General features: G+C 37.4%; 1 protein-coding gene across 3 annotated transcripts in view; it reads left to right on the top strand.

Moving 5' to 3' along the window:
• The window catches only part of SUPT3H (SPT3 homolog, SAGA and STAGA complex component), a 429490-nt gene that overhangs the window by 303057 nt on the left and 100621 nt on the right, over positions 1 to 25812 (top strand). For all 3 annotated transcript variants that reach the window (XM_059077802.2, XM_067006330.1, XM_067006331.1), the window contains 4 exons: positions 14183 to 14258; positions 19553 to 19665; positions 20660 to 20767; positions 24281 to 24448. In XM_059077802.2, the coding sequence (XP_058933785.1) occupies positions 14183 to 14258; positions 19553 to 19665; positions 20660 to 20767; positions 24281 to 24448 (465 nt within the window). The remainder of the gene's footprint in view (positions 1 to 14182; positions 14259 to 19552; positions 19666 to 20659; positions 20768 to 24280; positions 24449 to 25812) is intronic.

Raw genomic sequence — 25812 nt, 5'->3', positions numbered from 1 at the left:
TGCCACGTGCCACAACTACTGAAGCCCACGCACCTAGAGCCCATGCATGCTCTGCAACGAGAGAAGCCACCACAATGAGAAGCCCGTGCACTGCAACAAAGAGTAGCCCCCGCTCGCCGCAACTAGAGAAAAGCCTGTGTGCAGCAACGAAGACCTAACACAGCCAAAAATTCAATAAATAAATAAATTTATTAAAACAAAAAAACCCCTACAAACTAACAACAACACACACACACACACACACACACACACACACACACACACACACACACTATATGTTCTCAAAATATTTAGCCAATGTATTTGTTTCCTTGGCATCATTTTCCTAATCAAGGATGTCAGTCATCACAAAAGAGTACAAAGTCTTTCTTATAGAATTACAGTTTTTTGTTTTGTTTCTTTTGTGGTACGCGGGCCTCTCACTGTTGTGGCCTCTCCCACTGCGGAGCACAGCCTCCGGACGCGCAGGCTCAGTGGCCATGGCTCATGGGCCCAGCCGCTCCGCGGCATGTGGGAATCTTCCCGGACCGAGGCACGAACCTGTGTCCCCTGCATCTGCAGGCGGACTCTCAACCACTGCGCCACCAGGGAAGCCCAGAATGACAGTTTTTAAAAATCTTTTACCAAGCTATTACCAAGCACGGTATTATGATCAGAGCATCAGCTTTGGGGTCAGACAGACCTAGCTACTCAAATCATGGTTCCATCCCTTATCTTGTCCAGAGTATCCTTGTTAGTACCCTAGACAAGTTACTTAACGTTTCTGACTCTCAGATTCTTTAACTGAAGCCACATCTTAGAACTGTTGGGAAGGATTTGTGAAAACATATGTAATGTACCTAGTTCAGTGCCTGGCACATGTGAGTTTAAGAAACAGTATCTGTCTTCAACAAAACCTTCTTTATAAAAATGTACAGGGCTTCCCTGGTGGCGCAGTGGTAGAGAGTCCGCCTGCCGATTGGGGGGACGCGGGTTCATGCCCCGGTCCCGGGGGGATCCCGCATGCTGCGGAGCGGTTGGACCCATGAGCCGTGGCCGCTGGGCCTGCGCGTCCGGAGCCTGTGCTCCACGGCGGGAGAGGCCACAGCAGTGAGAGGCCAGCGTACCGCAAAAAAAAAAAAAAAAAAAAAAAAGTACAATAAGGCTACATTCCCGTGGATATACATACAAATGGAATATAGTTTAGGTACCGTACGTCTTCCTTTCATAGTGACTACAATCAGAACCAGTCAAAGAATTTACAACATATCAAGTTATTGGGATATCTTTCTAACTTTGACTGCTATCTCTCAGTAAAATGACTCAGAAAATGTACAGTATATCTTCAGAAGGCACTATGTAAGATAATTCTGTAACATTTGTCCACTTATATCTTGTTAAATACCTTATTCATGTTAGAATGCATTTCTAAATCTTATCAAAGCCACACATAGCTCAAGTTGTAGGGTTTTCGGAGCCACTAAAGTGCATTTCAGGTAGAATTTTTTAGATTAGTGCACATCTTATAGGTGTCTAGAGTTATAACATGTAGTAGCAATCTCCAGTTGAATTCTTTGGATAATTTTACTTGGGCAAAATTTACTTGGATAATTCTATCTATATTCAGGCAGAAAATTTTATATCTGAGCAAGGAATTTTGTTCTCGAAGTCAGGGATATAGTGGAAAGAGCACTGGTTTTGAAGAAGGAGTCTTCACTCTTTCTAGCAAAATGCCTTACCTTAAGGAAAAGCCACAGAAACTCATCCAAGAACTGAACACACCTGACCCTGCTTGGCTTTTGAGATCAGAAGGGACAAGGAGTCTTTGGGCTGGTGAGGCTGGGGGAAGAGTACACAGAAACTCTCTGTACTGTTTTTGTAAATTTTCTGTAAATTAAAATTATTTCAAAATTAGAAGTTGTTTTTAAAAGCCACAGAGTGTCAGTGACATCAGCGTCTTCATCTGTGAAATGGTGATGATAGTAATAGCTGACCTTCCCACCTCACACAGTTGAAAGAATCAACAAGCAAAGCAATACATAAAATTCAACAATGCTGCTCTCCTGTGCTGACTCCTCCTCACTTGATGTCACCCGTTTTACCACCTCTGATCTTCCATTTTTCTTGCTGCCAAAGTTGTCTTTGTTTCTTTAAAACTTTTGTAATTACTTTATATAAGGTGAAGCACTGCCTAACATCACCAGTTACTAACACAATTCTCCTTTCTTCCTCTCTTTGTAATCCATTCCACACCCTCTGTAGCATGCCTTCTTTAAGCCTTCTTACTGAAAAACCCAGCCTAATGGCCACTGACATTTAATCAAATAACAGTTATGATACATTTACTCATGAGTAAAGGCTGATTTAAATTTGGGCACCAACATCTGAGGATGGGAATTTCATCATCAAATATCTTAATAGAAACCATTTTGTTAAATAACCATAATTATAGGTTTTACATTTATGATTCTAGGGGATTTTGCTGTTCTGCATTCTTTGAAGCCCAAGAGGCTGTCATAGCATTCAGGCTGCTTGAAATACTGAATCTAAGTACATCCAGGGCTTCTTCAGGAGATAAGGCCCTACAGGATTTCATCTTTCCAAGGTTTTGAACCCACAATGATCTTAAAGATGATTTCTGGTTTTGTTTTTTTTTAATTAGGTACGGTTTTTTAAGGTAAGAAGTGAAAATAGACATTAATTTTTTTAATGTGTAGACATTTCTGCTTTTTCCTGTTAATAATTTAGGAATTTTCATTTATTACATTTGAAACAAAAGCAATTTGGATAGCTATGATTTCTCTTGTATTCTCATTATAGTCATATTTGGTCAAGTCTGTTTCTGGGTTTTTTTCAGTGATCACATCTTGGCATAGTCAGGAAATCCTTTTCTTTTTGTTTGGGGTTAACTCATGCTTGCAGCTACATCAGTCTCTGTGGCAGGTTTCTGTTGAAGAACTTGCTCATTTCTGACTCATGAAAACAGCTCAGCCAGTTATGAGAAAAGAAACATCAGCTTTAAAATGATTAAGAGCATTCTCTTCAGGGGAATAAACAAATTTAATTTGGTTTTGTTTCTAATTCTAACTCAGATGGTGTCCAGTTATAAAAGCATATTTTTCCTCTATAACATATTCTCTTGCGAATTTTTCCTAGATTGGTGACTTTGTTTCTTCCCTGGTGCATAATATAATAGACTTCATTATTCCTCTTTTCATAATTTCTTCTTTCTTCTTTTTTAATTTTTAAAGCATGTGTGATTCAAATTTATTGTTAAACATGGTTTTTTGTATCCCTATTTATCTCACAGTTTGTTTACAGCAGTATTTTCCTTCAGTTGAAAATTCCTAAATGAAAAATTTAACCATCTTACTAGAATACCTTCTTAGCTAGAGTACTTAAGGTTTACTATATGAAGTGCCAATTTTCTTTTTTGGCTATGTTGGGTCTTCATTGCTGCGCACAGGCTTTCTCTAGTTGTGGCAAGCGGGGGCTACTCTTCGTTGCAGTGTGCGGGCTTCTCATTACGGTGGCCTCTCTTGTTGCAGAGCACGGGCTCTAGGCGTGTGGGCTTCGGTAGTTGTGGCACGTGGGCTCAGTAGGTGTGGCTCGCGGGCTCTAGAGCCCAGGCTCAGTAGTTGTGGCGCACAGGCTTAGTTGCTCTGCAGTATGTGGGATCTTACCGGACCAGGGCTCTAACCCATGTCCCCTGCATTGGCAGGCGGATTCTTAACCACTATGCCACCAGGGAAGTCCTGAAGTGCCAATTTTTTAATTGTTTTATAAACTAAGAGATTGAAACTATCAACATAAATTTTAGGAAGCGGAGACTGTGAACTGGTTATTCTAATCCATCACTGAGCCAGTTATCTCTGCTACTTCTCAACTTTTCTGGCAGCAGTAGTGTAGCTTTGAGATAGGGAGTAGGATTCTGATGAGAGGCGAGGGCAGATCCTGGTGTATTGGCTCAGGAGGGTTGAAAGAAGCAACGTTTGTTCTGGTCCCTGTTTTCGGAGCTCTCTTTTGTCCGTGCTCCACAGATAAACCTTTTGTTTTTGCAACAGACCATGATGTCAGAACCAAGGAGGGATTTGATAGAAATGACACATGATTCCATTTTTAAAAGGTCACTCTGACTGGCATGTGGGGATGCGTTTTTCCTTCAGTATCATGGTCATCCTGTGAGTCTCACAGGTGAAGTGGCCTCTGTTTTGAAACCCGATGTAGAGGCACAGTGCTTGTTCCTTGAAGGGCAGGCAGCATAGGATAGCACAGTGCTTTTCAAGTTCTGCCCTGCAATTTCTGGAGTTTCACTGAGAAATATCTTGCAGAGGAGAAGGAAAATTGGAGGGCTCTAAGACTCCTTCCCTCCCTTCTATTACCTCTGCTTTAACAGTTTCATTAATGAGGATTCATAGTAAGAGCATAGACATTGGAGTGAGACAGACCTGGTTTCAGAATGCACGTGCCTTACCTGCTTAGCAAACTTAGATAAGTTAACTAATGTATCTGAGCCATAGATGCTTCACTTTAAAAACAGGAATCATATCTGCCCATTGAGATTATTGGAAGAATTAAAAGAGAAAATGAAAGGATGAAGTGTGGCACCCACACATAGTAGTGAGTCAACCAGTGTTAGTCCCCTTCGCCTTAGACTAGTGGTTCTTAAGTGGGTGTGATTTTGCCCCCAGTGGGACATTTGACGATGTTTAGAGACATTTTTGGTTTTCACAGCCCATGAAGTGGTGGGCAGATGCTATTGGCATCTAGTGGGTAGAGGTCAGGGATGCTGGTAAACATCCTACAGGGCATAGGACAGACCCACAGCAAAGAATTATTCAGCACAAAATGTCGGTAGTGCCAATATTGAGAAACCCTGCCTTAGAGGTATTAATTTTTATATAGAAAAAAATATAGAAAAAACTATTTATGGGTTTGTTCCACCAATATTTATGAAACACTACTATGTGTCAAGCTCTGTAGAGGCCATGAGGATTTAGCACTGAATAAAATAGACATAGTCTGTGCTGTCAGGGAACTTACGTTCTAGTCAAGGAGAAATAGACAATAAACAAGTAAATATATAATGTTATTGTGGCAGATGGTAGTAAGAGCTGTGAAGCAAAATGAAACAAAGTAATGGCTAGAGAGTGACCTGGGGGAGCTGCTATTTTAGATTAAGTGGCCGTAAACTGCTTCTCTGATAAGGTGACTTCTGAACAGAGACCTGATGGAATTGAGGGAGCAAGCCAGATAGTGATGTGGGGGTTAAGATATTCTGGACGGAGTATGATAAATGCAAAAGCCCTGGTGTGGGAATGTATTTGGCATTTTCAAGAAAGTTCAGGATAGGCCAGTGAGGCTAGAGTGGAATGAGAAGGAGAGTGGTAGGAGGAGGTGAGATCTGAGAGTAATAGGGAACCAGATGACGTTGGGATTTGTAGGCCATTCTGAGGATTGGGGCTTTTCTTTTATGTGTGATGAGAAGCTGTTGGAAGTTTTTGTCTGTTTGTTTGTTTTATTTTTTATTTTATATTGGAAGGAATAGATACATAGAAGTTTTGATCATAAATAGCATGATCTGGTCTTCATTTTTTAAAAGATCACTCTGGCCATTGCTTGGTGAATAGACGGTCAGGGGTGGGGATGGAAGAGGAGGAAGAGTGGAAGCAGGAAGACCCATTAGGAGATTATTGCAGTCACCCAGGGGAGAGATGATGATGATGGCTTGGACCAGGGGCGTGGCAGTGACAGTGGAAGGACATGAAAAGTAGTTTATTCCAGATATTTTTAAAGGTAGAGCTCATGGACAACCATAATTCAAAAAGAGTCATGTACCACAGTGTTCATTGCAGCTCTATTTACAATAGCCAGGACATGGAAGCAACCTAAGTGTCCATCAACAGATGAATGGATAAAGAAGATGTGGCACATATATACAATGGAATATTACTCAGCCATTAAAAGAAACAAAACTGAGTTATTTGTAGTGAGGTGGCTGGACCTAGAGTCTGTCATACAGAGTGAAGTAAGTCAGAAAGAGAAAAACAAATACCGTATGCTAACACATATATATATGGAATTTTTTTTAAATGGTTCTGATGAACCTAGGGGCAGGACAGGAATAAAGACACAGATGTAGAGAATGGACTTGAGGACACGAAGAGGGGGAAGGGTAAGCTGGGACTAAGTGAGAGTGGCGTGGACATATATACACACTACCAAATGTAAAATAGATAGCTAGTGGGAAGCAGCTGCATAGCACAGGGAGATCAGCTCGGTGCTTTGTGACCACCTAGAGGGGTGGGATAGGGAGGGTGGGAGGGAGACGCAAGAGGGAAGAGATATGGGAACATGTATAACTGATTCACTTTGTTGTAAAGCAGAAACTAACACACCATTGTAAAGCAATTATACTCCAATAAAGATGTTAAAAAATAATAATATAAATAAATAAAAAATAAAGGTAGAGCTCATGGAACTTGCTTAGAGGGAATTAATCAATGAAGTGAACTAAGATAAAAAGTGTTATTTTCACATATAAAAAAAAAATCCTTGGTGAAAATGCTCAGATGTATCACATAGTAGCAACAAAGGGAAATTCCAAGGGGGACTCTCCCTTGTTCTGTGCAGAGTTCCATGGATCCTTGAAGAGGATGGTGAGGGGCCATGCTGCACTGACAGGCTCCCTGCTTTACAGGATTTTATTTTAAGGGTGCCAGCCTTTCCCACTGTATATGTGAAGCCAGCCTGCGTTCAGTATGCGTGTTGGACTGCTTGAGAATTTGATCTTGACTAAATCAAAATGGAAAGGTCTGCAGCTCTCACTCAAGGTTAAAGAGAAAGTATGAATTAAATTTTGTGCAATAGTTGCTGTATATACATATTTTCCAGTTGTAAAGTTTTACCCTAAATGACCAAAATATTTAACTGTATCCTTGTACATTTGCTAGACTCTAAAGTTATGTCGACTCATCTGGATATTACATAAACCTATGAGAATTTTTAGGAATATTATTCAGAACACCTATAGAGCCTACATATATTAACCTGATATGTTCACTTTTGGATATACAGCCAAATAGAAACCACAAAAAAAAGGGTTATAGCACCCTCAATCAGGAACATAAAAAAGAAGTCAGTCTTCTATCACTTTAAAGAACTAGTTTGGGCAGAAACTCACATAACTTTTTATATTATTTGCCAACTTAGTTATTACAGAGCATGTTTACAATTTCAGGAAAACATCAGTAAAAATTAGTATTAATACTATATGAGGGTTTACAACTAAACATGGGATTAAGTTGTTTGGTACTAAGTTATTGAAAAAAAGTGATACTTTTCTTAGCACACATTTTATCCCAAGACAGGAAATATTTTATTGGGAACAATTCTCTCCATTACTAGCTTAATAAATTCACATTAAAAAATTTGAAGCAGGCATTACCCCCATTTAAAGTGTAGTATTTTGATTTTTAATAACAACTGTATTTTCCTTATATAACCAATCATGCTCATTCTTCATAGTTTAAAATATATAGAAAAGAAAAAAACTCCTATATTAACATTAATATATTTAGACCCAAAGAGTATAGACCCAAAAAAATCCAATAGTTTGAAACAACTCTATTATGAACTAATGTCACAAATATCCTTTTGTGTATTTCTCAATCACTGATGCTTTGTACTTGCTGAGAATTACTCACTTATTTTTAGCACAAAATTCCTTTTAAATCCCTTGAATGTTCTCCTAGAGTCTCCAGCTATTTCCTTGGGAAACTTCATATAGCTATTACAATACATTCTTAATACCTTGGACACATAAAACTGGTGGATTATAAAAATCACTCTTGGGGAGCAAATCAACACCAACGGAAACCTTTATTTTTAGGCTAGGAAATATATTGTATTTTTATTCAGTTAGAAAATTCTGTGTCAAACTTAAATGAACTTTTGATTTCAAGATTACATCAGTCAGAATGCCGAGTTGGCTCCCTTAACATTGCAGTAACATTCTCCTTTCTCTCCCTCTTTCAGTCTATCTCACTGAGAACATATATCCAAGCCTCTGCTACCTCTCTGTGATTTTCTGCCTCTTGAGTAACCACTTTGATTATTTTACTGCATATGGACATTTATTTAATGACCTTCTGTAAGTCAAACAAGATTTCTTTCCTTTCAAAAATCTTTTCTTTCCTGATTGTAATTCAGTTAAGAAAAAAAATTTTAATTACTGCAGTGTGTACCTGAAAAAGTGAAAGTTCCCTATAATGTTACCCCCGAGATTAATACTATTAAAAGCATAATGTATATACTTCCAGATGTTTCCACACATGTATGTATGTCGCATGTGCACGCTTCTGTTTTTAAACGTAAATGGGATCAAGGTACATACATTCTGATTCTCAGCTTGCCTTTTTCAGTTAATAATACATTCTCACAGCTATAATCTCTGAGGGGAGACACAAGTAGGACACACAGAAAAGTGCAGGGGTATAATATTATCTAGAAGAACATATATGATTTGGAAGAGAGGAATCAATGTGACCTGGCATCTTGAGGGAAAAGTTGCTAGAGGAGCTGGTACTTATGCTGAAAGGGAAGGAGTTAAATTACCATGGGGATGGAAGAGGGGGTGTCCAGCACAATCATGAGGGAGGGGCAGGGGGACAGCAAAACATGGCAAATGTGACAAAGAGTAACCTTTGTGCCAAGGTCTTTTCTCTTTGTTTTTACTTAAAGTAATTGTACCCAGATGGGTTGGGAGAGTTAAAATATTTGGAAGCAACCAGCAGAAACCTGTTGCAGTACTCCAGGCCCAAAATAATGAGCACTGCAGTGGACATTAAAATCAGGAGAATCTACCAGATGTTTTGACGGAGACTCGCCTAACTCTTGGGTAGGGGAATCTAGTACATTACAAACTGACCCAGCAAGCAGAGCCAGCACTCACCTGCGTACCGGGTTGCCTCTGCAATGATCCAGATAAACCCTAAAACCTTTTTGGACCTCAGCTTCCTTATCTACAGTGAGTTGGGGGTGTATGAAGTTTCCAAGGTGCTTCAGCATTCTGTCGCATTTACTGATCTGTGAACATCCTTCTGCTGCGGACCACAGCATACATGAACATACATGAACATTCCATAGTTCACATGCCACATTGCTGGATGCTGCTGCAACCACTCTGTATGAAGTTTTCAAGTTCAGCAATCAGTTTTGGTTGACATTTGGCCTTTTCCATGCAGAAAGGACTTTGCATTTCAATTGTAAGACTTCTAAGTGTAATCAAAATAAGATTTTTTTTTAATTCAAGGTGAAAATGAAAGCAGATGAAAACTTTCATCTTGGTTTAAAAGTTATGTTCTGTGATTCTGTGTTGCTGAAGAAAGTCATGTGTCTTGAGAAGCTGCCAAGAGATACGCCAGCACATAGTTTCTATAACCTTTACGTATGCTTCAGTGAAAGCATGCAGAGAATTTAAATGAAACTGCATGCTGCAGAAGTAATCCAGCCTCATACCTCAAACTGATATAGGCAGGGGCAAATGGTGATTGTCATTGCTGTCCTTGAAAGTATTTTTCAAAGACACAGCAATTTCACATCCACTGACATAAAAACTTTTCACTAAAAATTTAACAATTATATACTGACAGACTGTTGTGTTCAGGTATTGAACAAACAAATTATACTACATACTGCATTTGTAGGGATATTTGCTCCCCTGTTTTCATTTAGGTAAGACCCAGAAAGTAAGTTTATCTGACATGGAATTGTGCCTTCTGTTTTGCAATAACCAGAAAGACCTGTAACCTTGATAATGAGATGAATGATTATAGCATAACTAATAACTGTTCTCTTTTACCTTTTTTTTGAAGCTATTTCAATTAAATTTTGAAATATTGTTGGGTATTTGGAAAATTTTAGGAATAATTCTTTCAAAGGTAATGCATCCATGTATGCCCCCCTACATGGTAATACTTTGCTATGTTGCAGTACTAGTAAGGTTCAATTTCAGAGAAGCCTCTGAGTTATTAGCATATTTTTATGAGAGTTCAGAAGCACTGCTGATACCTAAAGAAAGCAACGAGTGGGTAGAAGCGCCAGATTAAGCAGAAGACGAACTGGACTTGCAGATGCAAAAAGCATGAGTAATCCAGAGATGACCTGACATTTATGTGGCAGTCTGAGATCATCCTCATGTGAGGATGTTCAGGGAGAATAAAAGCTGTGATTAACCTGATATGATTATTTAGTGATATACCTCAGAATAGGTCATTCAAGACAAGCCCAAGTTTTACTTCTCACTCTGCCTTTTCATTAACTATATACTTTAATTTTTTTCTCTTTTTTTTTACTTCTCTACATCTGAGTGTGCTCAAGCTCAACTTCTAAAATGGAGCTATGAAAACTGTTTATCTTAAAGGTTATCGTGCTGCTTTATGTAAAGAGTAGGCATTGTTATTCTGGTCATGCTATTTTATTAGGCTTAAGATTTTTTTCCCGCTTGAATCTTTTTCCAGAGATTTCTTAAAGTTCCAGGAATAGAAAAGGACAGCCACTGTGTACTTTAATGTGAATTACAGAGGGTGATCTGAAGAGAGGCAGAAGGGAGGTGGATTTAGGACACCACAGAAAATAAGAGCCAGCCTTAGTTAATTGTTGGCCAGTGTCTTGTTTTTTATAGGTCTTTGGCTTAAAAAACTGTCTACCCTCTCTGGAATTTGTACAGTTTGATTACAAATATTACAGTTCCTGTTTTGAGACCAGCCATCAAGGATTTAAATGCATTTCTTTTGCCTCAATCTACCCATCCATCTGCCCAGTCATTCAGCCAGCCAGCAAATGTTTACCGAGGCCCAGGTAAATCCAAGCTAAGAAATCTCAGCCAACACTGAGATTATAGAAGCAAAATATAGTTACTATCTTTGAAGAGTACATAGTCAATGAAGATTAGGTATTTTCTGACTTTCCCAGTATTTAAGGTGAAAGTGTAAGATCAGGAGATAATGTAATCAGATGCTGAATGATTTGGATGCTTTTATGAGAACAAATTTGTCCCATTTTTTTTGGTTATTTGAAACAAGTCCTGGGGAAGAGAGAGGAGTAAACAAAAATTAGCATGAGGAGCGGATCTGAACCATCCTCATCATCATCAAGTCCCAGTTAGTGTCTCTGATTTCCTGTTGAGTGCACTTGACCGTGCCGTGAATAGCTTGCATGCCCTGTGACATGCAGTGTATATTCTGAGGACGTCAGTAGGAGTGCTTCCCAACCTCTTTTATGCATGGCACGCATAGAAAATGATAACATTTACCAGCCTGGGGTTTCTGCTGCCTCAGCCTTGTGAGGCATCCAGAAGGTTGAGGGGAAACAGTATCCCTCCACACCTGTGACGTGTTTGCAGCACCCCCATGTACTGTCAGGTACATTACAGTTCATACACTCTGTACTAGGCTATCCCCAGATCTGACTTCTTTGCTGCTCCAGGGCCTCACTAATTTCATTTTCTTGTGAACAGTTTGGGCACATTAATTACAGTGGCTCCATGATACCTTTTAGTAAGATAACGTAGAGAGTTTAGAGGATCCCAAAGAAAAATATTGGAGTAAAAAATTACTGTATGTTAGAGACAGCTCTTTATAATGAAAATAGGCTTCCTCAAGGAATTGAGAGTCCTGGGCTTCAGTTCTAACTTGGTCACCTTTCACAAATCATTTCCCTCCGAACCTTAATTTCCTTATCTTTAGAAGAGAGAGATTGAACAAGATGAATTTTATGCTGCTCTCTAGCTGTGATTTTGTACTGCCTATAATGAGTCTTTGCTGTTGAGTCAACTGCTTCACATTGTGTGTTTGCTGTATGCTAGGTGCTTGGTGAATAATTTCTACGCATACCCTAGTAGCTTCACGGGACTCCCGAGATCAAAGGTTACTGCGTAGAGGCTAGAGGACTTAAAATACATCAACTTAACCATAACGATGGATACATGTCATATATTTGTCCAAACTCGTAGAATGTACAACACTAAGGGTGAACCATGATGTAACCTGTGGATTTGGGGTGATAATGATGTGGCAGTGTAGGTTCATCAGTTTAACAAGCGCACCACTCTGCTGGGGGTGTTGATGTTTGGGGAGGCTGTGTGCGTGGGGGAGCACGGGGTATTTGGGAGCTGTCTGTACCTCCTTCTTAATTTTACTGTGAACCTAAAACTGCTCTAAAAAATAAATCTTTAAATATGAAAAAATAAATTAATTAAATAAAATACAACAACCGTCTAAGCTGTCTCAGAATGTATACAGAAGCCAAATCTTGAATGTCCAATTTTTGGAGGAAAGTTAGTATCAAGAATCTCCTTAGGGACTTTCTTTTCCCGTAGTCATCTGATTCCTTTCTGTCTAGCATGTGTTTGGTGGATGAGGCTGCTTAGCTGGAGAGTAGCAGAGAAGACCTGAAGGAACGCATGGATAATGAAGGACTGGCTGCATTATAGCCATTTGCCTGCATCATAGACCAAGATGGTAGCATTTGTTTATTCCACAAATGTTTTATTGCTCATTTACCATGTGTCAGATATTTGTTAGGAGCTAGAAATTCAAACCTGAGAGATTCCTGCTATGGTCAGACACAGTCAGATGCACATACAGACATGCATACATAATATGTACATACATTAAAGATATCAGTCCCAGAGGTTTTTTGTTTCAATAAACACATTAGTAACTGATTTGTCATGTTCAAAACACATAAATTATCCCTTCCTTACTTCCTGTTTTCCATTAGCAAACATTTATCGAGTCATGTATCAGATACATTAAAAAGGACAAAACTAAATCATGCATTCATATATCAAAAAATACTTGTGAGTACATAAAAATTTATCCAGTAATATACCCTTAAGGAAACATAGTGTTTCAGATACACACACAACAGGATACATGTACACATACAACACATACATGCACCTGCACGTGTGTGGGAGTAATATTTACTTGTACGTGTTCAAAAAGGATACTTGAACCTAGAGATTAAATAAACAAGAGAAGTCTGGGTTTGTGTCAACACATATATGTGTTTGTGAATATGCGTGGAGGAGGTTAGGAAGGAAAAGGTGGAGGGGAGAGAAGGAAGGGAAAAAATAATCAGTGGTCTTAGAAGGAACCACAGTAGTTAGTAAATTTTGCCTTAATTCCCACCCCCCATCTATCTTTTCTCTATGGAGCTGCAGCTAGCGTGCCATTATTCATTCCATCAACTGATAGATCATTGGAATTAAATTGTCTACTCACCCAAATCAAACAAGATGAAAAAGGATAATTTCAGTTTTAAAAAATATAAAAATATCCATAGACGTTAGAAGTGGTACTTACGTATTCCACCAACTGTGATAAAGAAAACTTGCTGAAAGTCCTTCCAAAGCAGAAAAAAATTTTAAATCTCAGGGAATTTTTTTTCCTTTACTGGCCAGAAACTCATTCCAAGAAGTACCAGCCTGTCTCATTTCAAAATGCTTCCCTTGCCAAGGAAGCGGAAGCGGTCATATTCTTTCCCACCAAACTATGGGTGAATTATAATTATCCTACCTCTTGTGGGACAGTGAAGCAGCAAACATCTGCTATACTGAATCCAAAAACCCACGAATGAAACTATACCAAACTGTGAATCATACCTGGACTCAGATTAAAGGATTTGTGTTGTGTTTACCTTTTTCTTTATTTTCTTTGCAATTTAAAATATGGATTTGTTAGCTCTGGCTCTGTGTTCTAACTGAGGGGGGAAATATATGGATTCCATTCGTTGACTCCTCTTTTAACATTGAAAAATCCCAGCTTTAAGGCAGATAGGCAATAAGAGTTCATAACCAATTTTCTGTTTGATTTGTTATCACCTCACAGTTTTCTTTTTCAGTTAAAGAAAATTTAGAAGTGCAGAGTCTTAAGAAGTGAGGTCCTTTAGTTTTTTCTTCCACTGTAATAAAAATAACAGAGGACTGGAAAATGGTTTTTAAACTTTATTTCCAAGAGAAACAAGCTTCAAAACTACTGTTATCATAATTGTATGTATCATGGTATTTATGGTGGTACTGAACTATTCACCTAGAGTAAGAAAAGGAAGTGGAACTTCAGTTCTGGGTTTTAGCTGTGAAAACATAAAAGTCTACTTGCTTTAAAAATTGTGTGTCTTTTTATTTTTTATCTATTAGAGAGCAGAAAGACAGACTCGAATTATGGATTCAGCTCAATATGCAGAATTCTGTGAAAGTCGACAATTAAGTTTCTGTAAGTAAGCATTTAACTTTGCTTCATTATACGTTTGAGATTATGTGTTACAGATACACTAAAGTACAGCAACATCTGTGTTCCTTAGAAATTGGTGAGTTTAATACATATATGCATAGTTATAACTATTATGGAAACAGCCTCTGCATTGTAGGGGAGCCTATAAAAGGTTTTACCCCACTCTGCTGTTTTGCAGTTAATAGTATTAAGAGGTTTTTAAGGGTGCTGGTAATATACAGAGAGCCATGTTAATTATTCACATTACTTTTAGTCAGAAAAATTCCATTTTTTGTAATATTCCCATTTAAATTTCTTTTTTGGTTTCTTAGTCATTTTTACACTAGCATTGCTGATTGTACTTGATCCATAATGGACTGTAGTAGTACAGTCATGACATTTAAAAGCCCCTAATAGTAATAAATACCAAACTTTCCCTTCATGTGTGCATTCTCATATTACCACAATAGAATATATGAACATAAACAGTCTTTTCCATCTTTGTCTGTAAGCTCCTGCTGTGGCGTGCATTCCACGTTAGCAAATTCATTAGTCCACGCTCTTGTACCTATGGCAAAATTAGTGCTGTCCCGCCCCTGCACACGGCTTACTAAGAATAGATAAAGGCTCTTGATAAATAGTGGGCTGGATTGTGTACAAAACATCCTTACAGCAACAGTTCAGTGATGACTAAGACTCTCGGGGTGAAGGTCAAAGAGTAAGTGTGATGAAAAGTCCAGTTAAAAATATGACAAAGTAGCACATGACCCTAATCTGAGGGATCATGGACACAATGGTGTCTTTAAACGAAAAGCTGTTATGTGGTCACAATAACAATGTATTTGATTTGGAAAAAGAAAATGAGAGCTTCATTTATAGATCATAAAGTGCAAATAAATGACACATTTCAAATACTGCCTCATGTAAATGTCAGTAAAATATAGGAAAACATGTTTGGGAAGATTTTTTTTTCCTAACTAAATATACTTTGCAGCCTGACTAACAATTTGGCATCATACATCTGTGAAGCATTAAGTAAATGACACTTCAGATCATGGCAATTTCAGCAAATGAGAGGTTTTTGTATTGTAAATTTTAGGTTTAAAAATGGCATTCAAGTCTTTTATAAGTATAAATCTCCATTTTATAAAGTAACATTTAGTGCTATTGAACTACTTTTTTAAATCATATTTTAAATTTAATTTATTTAAGGGAACAGAAGTGCTATTTCACACTAAAACATGCAGTCATTGACGCGTCCTAATACATCTTTTGTTTAAAAATCTGATTTTTCATAACAATTTTTTGATTCATAACTTAGTAAATTAAAAATTATACATTCCATTTCTGTAAAAAATAATTGTAATATAAAGAGTATCTTATACTTAGTTTTTTTTTCTTTAAAGAAGAGCGATTTGGGCATTTAAAAATATTTCTTTATATGGTACCCATAAGTGCTTCATCATGAAACCTTCGTGGAAGAATCTGTTTTATTATATGCCACAATACTGTCGTTGGGAATGCTCAGTCCAAGGGGGTCAGCAATTCCAGAACCAGACTCTTTGCATTCCTTGCCTGATAGATTACCAAGATACAGGACTTGTGATCCAGCCATTTGTGTCTTTTTAAATATCTGATCATAGCACTCACTAGTTGAGACTACTGGTGCATTTTAAAATAACATGTCTATAACTTTATAGGCTGAGGATAAGTTGTAAAACCAGGACACTGATCATTTTCACCAGTGTTTTGTTTTTACATTTATGTAAGTCAGATAGTCATTTCCCTTCAAGTCTTTTAAAATCTGATATTAATTCACAAAGCTTTAATTTAGTTATAATTTGATAAACCTGTTCCCAGTCCTTTCAACCTGTTGTTTTATGTGTGGATTTTGTAAACAAATACCTAAATTTTCTTTTTAGTTAATCTGAGAGTCTCTTTGTATTTTAATTGATGAGTTTAATTTATATGTATTTAATTACTTACACATTTGGGTTTATATATGCTGTCTTATTTTGTGTTTTCAATTTACTGTGCTTTTTTATTTGGTTTTCCTCCTTTTCTTTGGATTGACTGGGTTTTCTTCATTCCGTTTTTCATCAACCAGTTTGTGTATTATATATTCTGTTGCTGTTATTTTAGTTGCTATCCTTAGTTTTTCTAAAGTACACCCCTGACTTAAAATGTTTTACGTTGGTAACTACAGGCATACCTCATTTTATTGCTCTTTGCTTTATTGTGCTTCACAGATAGGGTGGTTTTTTAGGAATTGAAGGTTTGTGGCAACCCTGCATCAAGCAAGTCTATTGGTGCCATTTTTCAAACAGGATTATTATTATCAAACAGGATTATTTTTAATTAAGCTATTTTTTTTAGACATAATGTTATTTTACACTTAGTAGACTACAGTATAGTGTATATATAGCTTTTATATGTACTGGAAAACCAAAAAATATGTGTAACTCACTTTATTGCAATATTTGACTTATTGTGGTGGTCTGGAACCAAACCCACAATATCTCTGAGGTATGCCTGTATCTAAACTTCCCTTCTCAGCCTAATTTTGTTTTTCCCAAGCCTCCGTAAGTGCTTAAAGCCCTCATTTTTGTCTTAAAAATGGCTTTATTTTGCCCTCATACTTAAATGATAGTTTAGTTAAGTAGGAAACTGTAGACTAATAGTTATTGGTTAAAACATGATTCCATTGTCTTTTAGCCTCTGTCGTTGGTTAGAAATCTGATGTCTTCTTGTTTTATGTTTTCCCTGTGGGAGAAAGAAAGAGAGTGAAGATATACCCTCGGGTATATGGGGAAATGAACAGGCTGGCAATCAGTAGCCGATCAATAAATATGTATAAAAGAAAAGAAAGAAGCAACCCCTACTATAGAAATTTCCAGGGAAAACCATGCCCTGTGAGGAAGGTTATTTTCGATTTATTCAAAGAACAGTGACTTTGAAGAGATAGAAGTTGCAGAAGGTTTTCTTCGGAGTAGAATGAGCATTACAGAGGGCCCTGCGGGAAGGATCAGGAATGGAAAGGCTAGTGAGAAGGAATGTGGTAGAAATAATGAAATAGTGTGCAGGGGTGAGAGAATGGTATATTGAGAGGAACTTGAATTTTGCCATTGATCACTGATGAGAAAGATAAAGTGTATGAGAATTGACAACCTTAAATTTTCATATGAAATTATTAAGTAAAGTAGTTTTATTTCCAGCACAGGCTGAAAACTCAGGTTGTGTCAGAAAGAGGATAATCCCAGGAATTTTTGACCTTTGGTCCAAGTTCTATTTAGACTGTTGATCAATTCCAGGATTACCCTTTCTCCTGATATATTGAGAAGAGGGGTGAAGGAAAAGGAACTCATTCAGTTACATGCCCCTTACTTCTGGTGAAAACAAACTATCATGACTAAGAGATCTGTGCCTCTTTTTTTTTGGAACCATCATCACCCTGGAAAGATCCATCTCTGAAACAGTCCTCCACGTGACAGGGAGGGAATTAGCTCAGAGAACCTTCACCTGGAAGATTGCTGGCATAGTAGTAACCCAAGTGGTCTTATGCATCTTTTTTGATGTATGGAAAAGTTTGGACCCTGCCCTTTTATTAAAGGAATATCTTTCATTCATTCATTCATTCATTCATTCATTCTAGAAATATTTATGGTGAGTGTGCTAATGTCAGGCACTATTCTGGGTGCTGGGATACCATGGTGGACCCATGGTCCTCACCTCTGCTTTCTCAGTACATAAGATCTAATGAGAAAGCTGATGATTCTGTTGCTTAGGTAGGCAGATCTGACAGAATACCAAGAACTCTTCTTTCCCTTACTTTTAAAATAAAGTGTTTAGAGCACAGTCACAGAATACCTGTTTCCATGTTACTGTCTGCAAAGGGAGAAGTGAATAGGGTACATTTTATTGATCTTGCCAAATTGCTGCCTGTTGACTTGAACTTCAGAAGTATTCCACAGATGTTAACCAAGTGTTTGTGAGCTATTGCAGCTTACTAGTTAGATGGAATGTTGCATGTCAGAGAGCATTGGGAAGATTGGTTACTTTAGGGAGACAGCTTTAAGTGGGATTATCATAATTCTGCCACAGTTGACAGCTTTGGATATGTGCTTCGATAGCAGGACTTAATGTCTCCTGTGATTTATTTCACAGAAAACTCTTCTGTATGTGGAATCCATGAAGACTTTATCTATAGGGATCAAAACATCATTCTTGGAGTTACTGTTAAGTGTTTTATAGACCTGTGGGACCAGATTAATCTAAAGAATAATCATTGGATTTTTTAAAAAAATGATTATGTTATAGATATGATAAAATCTTCACTATCAATCTTTTCCCTCTGGGTTACTAGTTAAATTAGTAATATCTAATGAAGGACCTATGTCAAGTTAGATTCTACTTAGCACTGTGGTGGTTTAGAGATATTTAACAGAAGGTTCCATATGTGCTTAGTACTGTTAGGTATGCAGAGAGATGTGACGCATGGTATTGGTCCACAAAAAACTTGTAATGTGGCTTGAGAAATTATAAGCAGACACAAAAGGATCTGTGATAATATAAGTGTTCCATAAATGACTAGAGTTGAGGATGTATACCTTTGGCTTGTATGGGCAGGATTCATATGAATGAAACAGAGTGATAGAGTATCCCATGCAGGGGTGAACACAGAGGATTATCCTCAAGGCCAGTGACATTTTAATAGGGAATAATATAAAGGCAGGTTGGAATCAGTCTGGGTGGTTTTGAAAGTCAGGCTTAAGAATTTGGACATCTTTGCAATCAGGAAAATGTAACCACAGATTTAGATCAGGCCAGATATCAGTTTATTCTATTTAATTCTAAATTCACAACTTTGAGCCTATTCAAGTAATAGACACATTTTGAAAGGTATTAAAAATATAATTTCTATATGTTCCTTCTTTATCACAGGTTCTTTCTTGCAGGATTTGCTTTCCACAAGAATAAATTAAAGTTACATCAAGCAAGTAATTCTCTGCTACTCTTATAACATAAGCTATGGCCAATGATAACTTATTCTGACACATTGTAACAAGTGCTAAACATTAAGTGGTTTAGTATACAGTGTTATGTAGCAGAGATACTAAAGACGCAAATGTATAAGGGATTTCTTGGGGCTAGAATATAAATTCAAATATGTTGCATATTATATGCATTGTTTTTCATATGCAATTTTCAATAGAAATGTTTTTCATTTTGTGATAGTAATATGCAGTATTAAAACACTTCCAAAGCTAAATTTTCTGTACTTTTTTTTTAATGGGTAGCCAAAAAAGCCTCCAAATTTCGAGACTGGTTGGACTGCAGCAGTTTGGAGATAAAGCCCAATGTTGGCGCTATGGAAATTTTAGCATATTTAGCATATGAAACTGTGGCACAGGTAAGAATTCTAATCTGTCATATCAGACCATACATAGCTGCTTTCTCCCTATCCCTGTCCATCCTCAATTCTTCTTCCACCTGCTGCTCTACCAGGAATGAGAACAGCCATGAGGTCTCTCCTATGATAATCTCATCATTTTCTAAAATTTAGTTCAGTTATGTTTCTTTGCATCCTCAGCCCCAGTGGGTGTTAGGCTAAAAGTGACTGTTTCTTGCAACTTTAGCCAAACCAGAAATGGAATACTTGCATACTTTTCTCAACACTGAATTCTAAGTACACATCTCTCTTGTTTAGAGATTATTTTTGAGCTTTGAAAAACAGCTTTCTAGAAATGTACAATCTACTGAGTGCTTACCAAAACCTGAGTCTGGAATCACTGCCCTCTAGTTTCTCAGAGCATGGTTCTTAGACTACAAGCATCAGCATCTCCTTGGTTCTTGTTTAAAATGTAAATTTCTCAGCTATACCCCAGAGCAGACCTACTGAATTAGAATCTCGGAGCTTGGAACCCAGAAATATGTATTTAAAAATATTTCCCAGGTTTTCCCTGGTGGTCCAGTGGTTAAGAATCTGCCTTCCAATGCAGGGGACACAGGTTCGATCCCTGGTTGGGGAGCTAAGATCCCACATGCCACGGGGCAACTAAGCACCTGTGCCACAGTGAAAGATCCCGTGGGCTGCAACTAGGACCTGACTAAGCCAAAAATAAATAAATTAATTAATTAATTTTAAAAAGTAAATAAAATGTTTCCCTAGTGATTACAGACTTTGAGAACCACTCTACTAGGAGGTCAGAATATATCATTTATGTTCATGGGTAGGTCCATTTACCAGCCAATGAAAGCGTATGCTCATGTCCACAATACAGATTTTTAGGCAGACAATATTATCAATAACATTTGGGATATATTGCTTTTAGCTTTACCATTTCAGTGACACTGATGATTATTTCCATTTGTGTGACTTTAGTTTCATTGCTCTGATCTTCTAGTTAGTGGATCTGGCTCTTCTTGTGAGGCAGGACATGGTAACCAAGGCAGGAGACCCCTTCAGCCATGCCATTTCTGCCACCTTCATTCAGTATCACAGCTCTGCTGAGGTAAGTATTTTAAAAATCTGTCTTTGACACATCTGTGGATTTTTTTCTCATGTCTGGTATTTACAAGTAGTTCTAAGAAAAAGATTGTGTAGGAATATATAACCTTCAGTCAGAGAATCTTAATACATTCAACGTTCAAACAAATACGTACTACGTACCAGGCCCTAACAATCCGCTTAATACAATGATTTTTTTTCACCTTCTCCCGGCCTTATTTAGCTTTCCTGGCCCTTCGGTGAAAGCACACCTCTTATTTCCATGGGAGATAAACACGTGGTTTAGGTAATTGAATAACGTTGAGAAAAGTTATTTCTTTTTGCTTCAAAGATGAGAGAATTATTATTATTCGTGTAATAATAATTCCTGGCATTTATTGATAGTTTTACTTTCCAGTTATTGATTTATCTCTAAACATGATTTAAAGAAGCATGGCTCCATTTATCCTTTGTGTTTCAATTGGCCCTATCATATGATAATCACATCCTTTCTGATTCCATTTATGTTGCTGGGATCCCCACCTGTGGGGACTATAAAGTCATCTTGCCAACTTTAAGACTTTATGTAATAACTGTGTATCATTTTTGGCATAAAAAATATCTCTGTAAGCAGCATGTGCCTGAAAACCAGAAATATAATATCTATTTAATGAATTTGCCAATAATTTGACTTTTTTTTACTAACATAAACATCAGTTTCATATAATTCAACCTAATAACCGTAGAGAAGGCAGCAAGGAGGTTAGGTTAACATCTGCATGTGTAATTGTGAAGTGAACTTTTCAAGTTGGGTGAAACATATAACCTGAAAATGGCTAAGCCATTCAAAGAATCTGAAGAAAACTGTAAATCCTTTCTCCATAAAGACATTTGCACATTTTGTACACAATTTCAGGGTGTTGAGAGACCATCTGAAACCATTCTGCAGATATAAGGGGTCTGTGAACCCAGTGAACTCCAAATTTAGGTATATCTCTGCTCTAGGATACTTATAAAATATATAAAGATATATGCCTATATCTTATTACATGCCAAAAGTTTGACATCTTTTTATGCCCCTTGTAGAACCAGATTGGCTTAGAACTAAAATAGGAATTAAAATGTTTATGCTCATTAAAAATCCATTTTTGTCTTGGAAAAGGTCATACGTTATTATCAGCGAATATACTTTAGAAGTCCCTACAGTTGATTAAACACTATTTGTTTTCTTTATGTTACAAACCCAAATTATGATGTCAAAGAACACCCTTTAAACTGTCTTTGATACATGTTCACTTTATGAATATGTGTATAAGTATGCTTTTCATTAACATCAGACAAATTCATTGTAACATTCCTAATTGAAGAAATTTACAGTGAACATAACAAGCCTACTTGTCCCTTAACTTTCAAGGGATTGCTTACGTGGCTAGGAAAACTCTTTATGTCCCTCCCGTTTTCTCGGTTCTCCAGGGTGGCCAAGCTGCCCTGGGCAACTGCTCAGCAACCACAGCTGCTATTCCCAGCAACCCAGCCGTTAAGAAAGATGGCTTATGTGCTGGATTTCCTGGGCTCTCTGGGAGGTGGGAGTGTGAGTGTCAGGAAGTATCCTGGCTCAATATGTTAGTACAAGCCTCAGGCTTTTCCCTGACTTGCCAGACACCCCTCCTTCAACGTGACTGGTGGTCAGAATGAACATTCGGAGAGACTGGAAGGCTTTCTGCCCTTTATTACCTGACACGACACAAAAAGAATGGCCACTCTAGATAAGGAATCTTACACATCCTCATTGCAAATCAGCAACCACTATCAAGGGCCTGCTTTAAGGACTTTACCAAATTAGGTACAAATGGGGGCTCTGAGACTAATATGATCTGTATTTAGGGAGATAGAACATTCTGTAAAACAGCCAAGGAAGTAAATTAACAAGCAAACAAACAAACAATTAAAGATTGTATGTACTAATTTCCAAATGAGTGGCGTAGACAGAAATTTCAGAAATTAAAAACAACTCCCTAATTACCATGAAAGAAGACTTCAGAGAGGAAGTTGGGTGTTGAAGGAAAAATAAGACTTTTATGAGATGGTAAAAGTGGGGAAAATACTCTAGGCCTCAGAGGCAGCATAAGTGTAATTGTACTGGGGGGAAAAAACTGTGATTAAAATATTCAAGCCAAGAATTCATTGAGAAGGGGTAGTGGGGAGTTAGATTAGAAAATAAAGGCCTTAGACGCTTAGAGTTATTAAGGAAGAATTGAAAGTTTCTTGGCTAAAGGTTGATGAGTTCAAAAGATCCAGATGGAGGTGCTATGTACAGTAGCTTGGAATTGGAAACTCAAGGCATGGAGTTAACACAGTGCATTCTATTTTAATAATTATCGTTCTTGAACACTAACTATATAAGGAACTGAGCTAGTTAAGCTTGGGTTTCTCAGAGTATCAAGGTTAATTTTAATTTGAGTTAATTTTCTAGATTTTGTTTTCTAATATACGGTTTATATACTGGAAGCAACGATCTCTAGGAGTTACCTTGTTTTTTCTAAGAACAATTCATGCCACATTAGGTTTATTCCTTCTTGTTTGATGTTTCTAGGCAAGCAGATCAAAGAAATACTATTGAAAACAATATCTGAATTTCAGCAAAACATTTTACAAAGCCTAGCATAATTTTTAAAATACATTACAGAGAATTGTAGGCCAGTAGATAGTATGAGGATAATGTAGAATTAACAATACTATACATGAAAAAGACTTAGAAACTTTTATTTGCCTATACATTTCTTAGGAGCCAATACTGTGATGTTACTGAAAAGAAAATGTTTTCTGTTTTGTTTCAATGTTTAGGCACCATCCTGTAGGATGGACATTGACAAAGTGAAGGATGTCTAAAGGAGAGTAATGGGAGGGAGGAGGAACCTGAAAGCATGTCTCATAAGTGGTGGAAGGAACTTGAGGTGTTTGACCTATAGAAGAGAAGAGGCTGTGAAATAAACAGGCTTCAAATATTTGAAGTGCTTCCACATGGAAGAGAGAACAGACTTGCAGTCATAACCAAAGAAAGCAGATAGATATGAGGCATATTCTGAATGAAGGAAGGAACTAGGTGTTGGAGGAGCTAGAGATATATCTACAGTGACCCTAAAGCACTGAGTTTGAGTTACTAGGCGAAGGCTGGTCGCCATGTTACAAAGAATGTCTGGAAGGCATCCTGTTTGGGGGGAAAGTTTAGAGCTTCCTTTTGAGTAAGTTTGAAGCACTGACAAAACTTCTCAGTAAAAATATCTCTATTTGAGAAAATCAGCAGAAGTTTTGGAAGCTGTATCTGAGGAATCCTGATTTTTATCTAAATGATCAGACAGATTAAAAACTAATATATTTAGACCCTTATGGGTAAGATGGTGGCATCATTTCTGTGGACTGGATGGTAATAAACTGTGTTTTTATAACTTTCAAATATTACTGAATTCATGAGATGTTAAACTCAAATGTTAGTAGAAGTTCTGGTTGCTTGATTTCAAAGCCACATCTCTTTGGACAGGGGTCTTGCCTAAGGTCCTACCCAGACTCTCCTGAGAACACACCTCCTCCTACACCAAGTGCTCCATCATCTGGATCACAGCTCTCAGGGAGAACCACATCAGGATCCCTAGGGAATGGGAGTGCTGGACAAGACTCAGCTAAAACCAAACAAAGGAAAAGAAAAAAGGTCAGTGATATTTTTTCTTTTTCTTTTTTTTTTTCCTTTCTTTTTTCTTTTTTGGTGCAGAGTGGAGAGGTCTTGTTGAGTATGGAAAATGTGTTCTGGTTTTCTCATAAATCTGATTTTTAGAAGCAGCCAGTTTACAGCAAGATAATTGATTTTTTCTACTATAAAAATTTTCAAACACAAAAAAGTTAAAAGAATTGTAGAGCAAATACCATGTATCTGCCATCTAGATTCTACAATTAACAATTTTTTAAGATTTTTTTTAGAGTAGAGGAATCTCAATGTGGTTTTTTTTGTTTTCTTTTGTTTGTTTTTTTATTTATTTTTGGCCGCGTTGGGTCTTCGCTGCTTCACTCCGGCTTCCTCTAGTTGCGGCAAGTGGGGGGCTACTCTTTGTTGCGGTGCACAGGCTTCTCATTATGGTGTCTTCTCTTATTGCGGAGCACGAGCTCTAGGTGCGCAGGCTTCAGTAGTTGTGGCACGTGGGCTCAGTAGTTGTGGCTCACGGGCTCTAGAGCACAGGCTCAGTAGTTGTGGCGCATGGGCTTAGTTGCTCCGTGGCATGTGGGATCTTCCTGGACCATGGCTCAAACCCATGTCCCCTGCACTGGCAAGCGGATTCTTAATCCCTGTGCCACCAGGGAAGCCTACAATTAACATTTTACTATATTTAATATATTAACTATATATTTACTATATTTGCATTTACTATATATATATGCATCCAGTTGTTCTTTAATCCATCCATCTGTTCATTTTTTTAAATACATTGAAAAGTAAGCTGCATACATCAGCTTACTTTTCATTCCTAAACACTTCATTATGTATAATTTGTTTATGGTTCCTTTTTTTAATGGTAACATTTATATTCAGTATACCACCCAATTCTTAAGTATACCATTTGATTAATTTTGACAAATGTATAAATTTGTTGTTTTCTAATCCCCTCTCAAGATAAAAAACATTACCATCAGTTCAGAAAGTTCCTTCATACCTCCTCCAGACAATCCTGTCACCATCCTCAGAAAGGCAAACACTGTTCTGTTTTTTTCATCATACATTAGTTTTTTCCATTCTAGAACCTCATATAAAGAGAATATAGTATGTATACTCTTTTGTGTGAAATTTCTTTCAGGACATTTTTGAAGTTTATGTTTTTTAGTATACGTATAATTTATTCTTCTTTATTGATGAGTAAGTTGCTTGTATATATCTGTTTACTCATTCTCATTTTGGGTGGACACCTAGACTATTTCTAGTTTTTGAGGTATTATGAATAAACCTGTTATGAGCATTATTGTACAAGTCTTTATGGACAAATGCTTTCATTTCTCTTAGGTAGATAGCTAGGAATGAAATTACTG

This window comes from Kogia breviceps, chromosome 10 (assembly GCF_026419965.1).
Source record: "Kogia breviceps isolate mKogBre1 chromosome 10, mKogBre1 haplotype 1, whole genome shotgun sequence".
Lineage (NCBI taxonomy): Eukaryota > Metazoa > Chordata > Mammalia > Artiodactyla > Physeteridae > Kogia > Kogia breviceps.
Note: the sequence above shows the minus strand (reverse complement) of the source record. Positions and strands in the feature narration are given on the sequence as shown.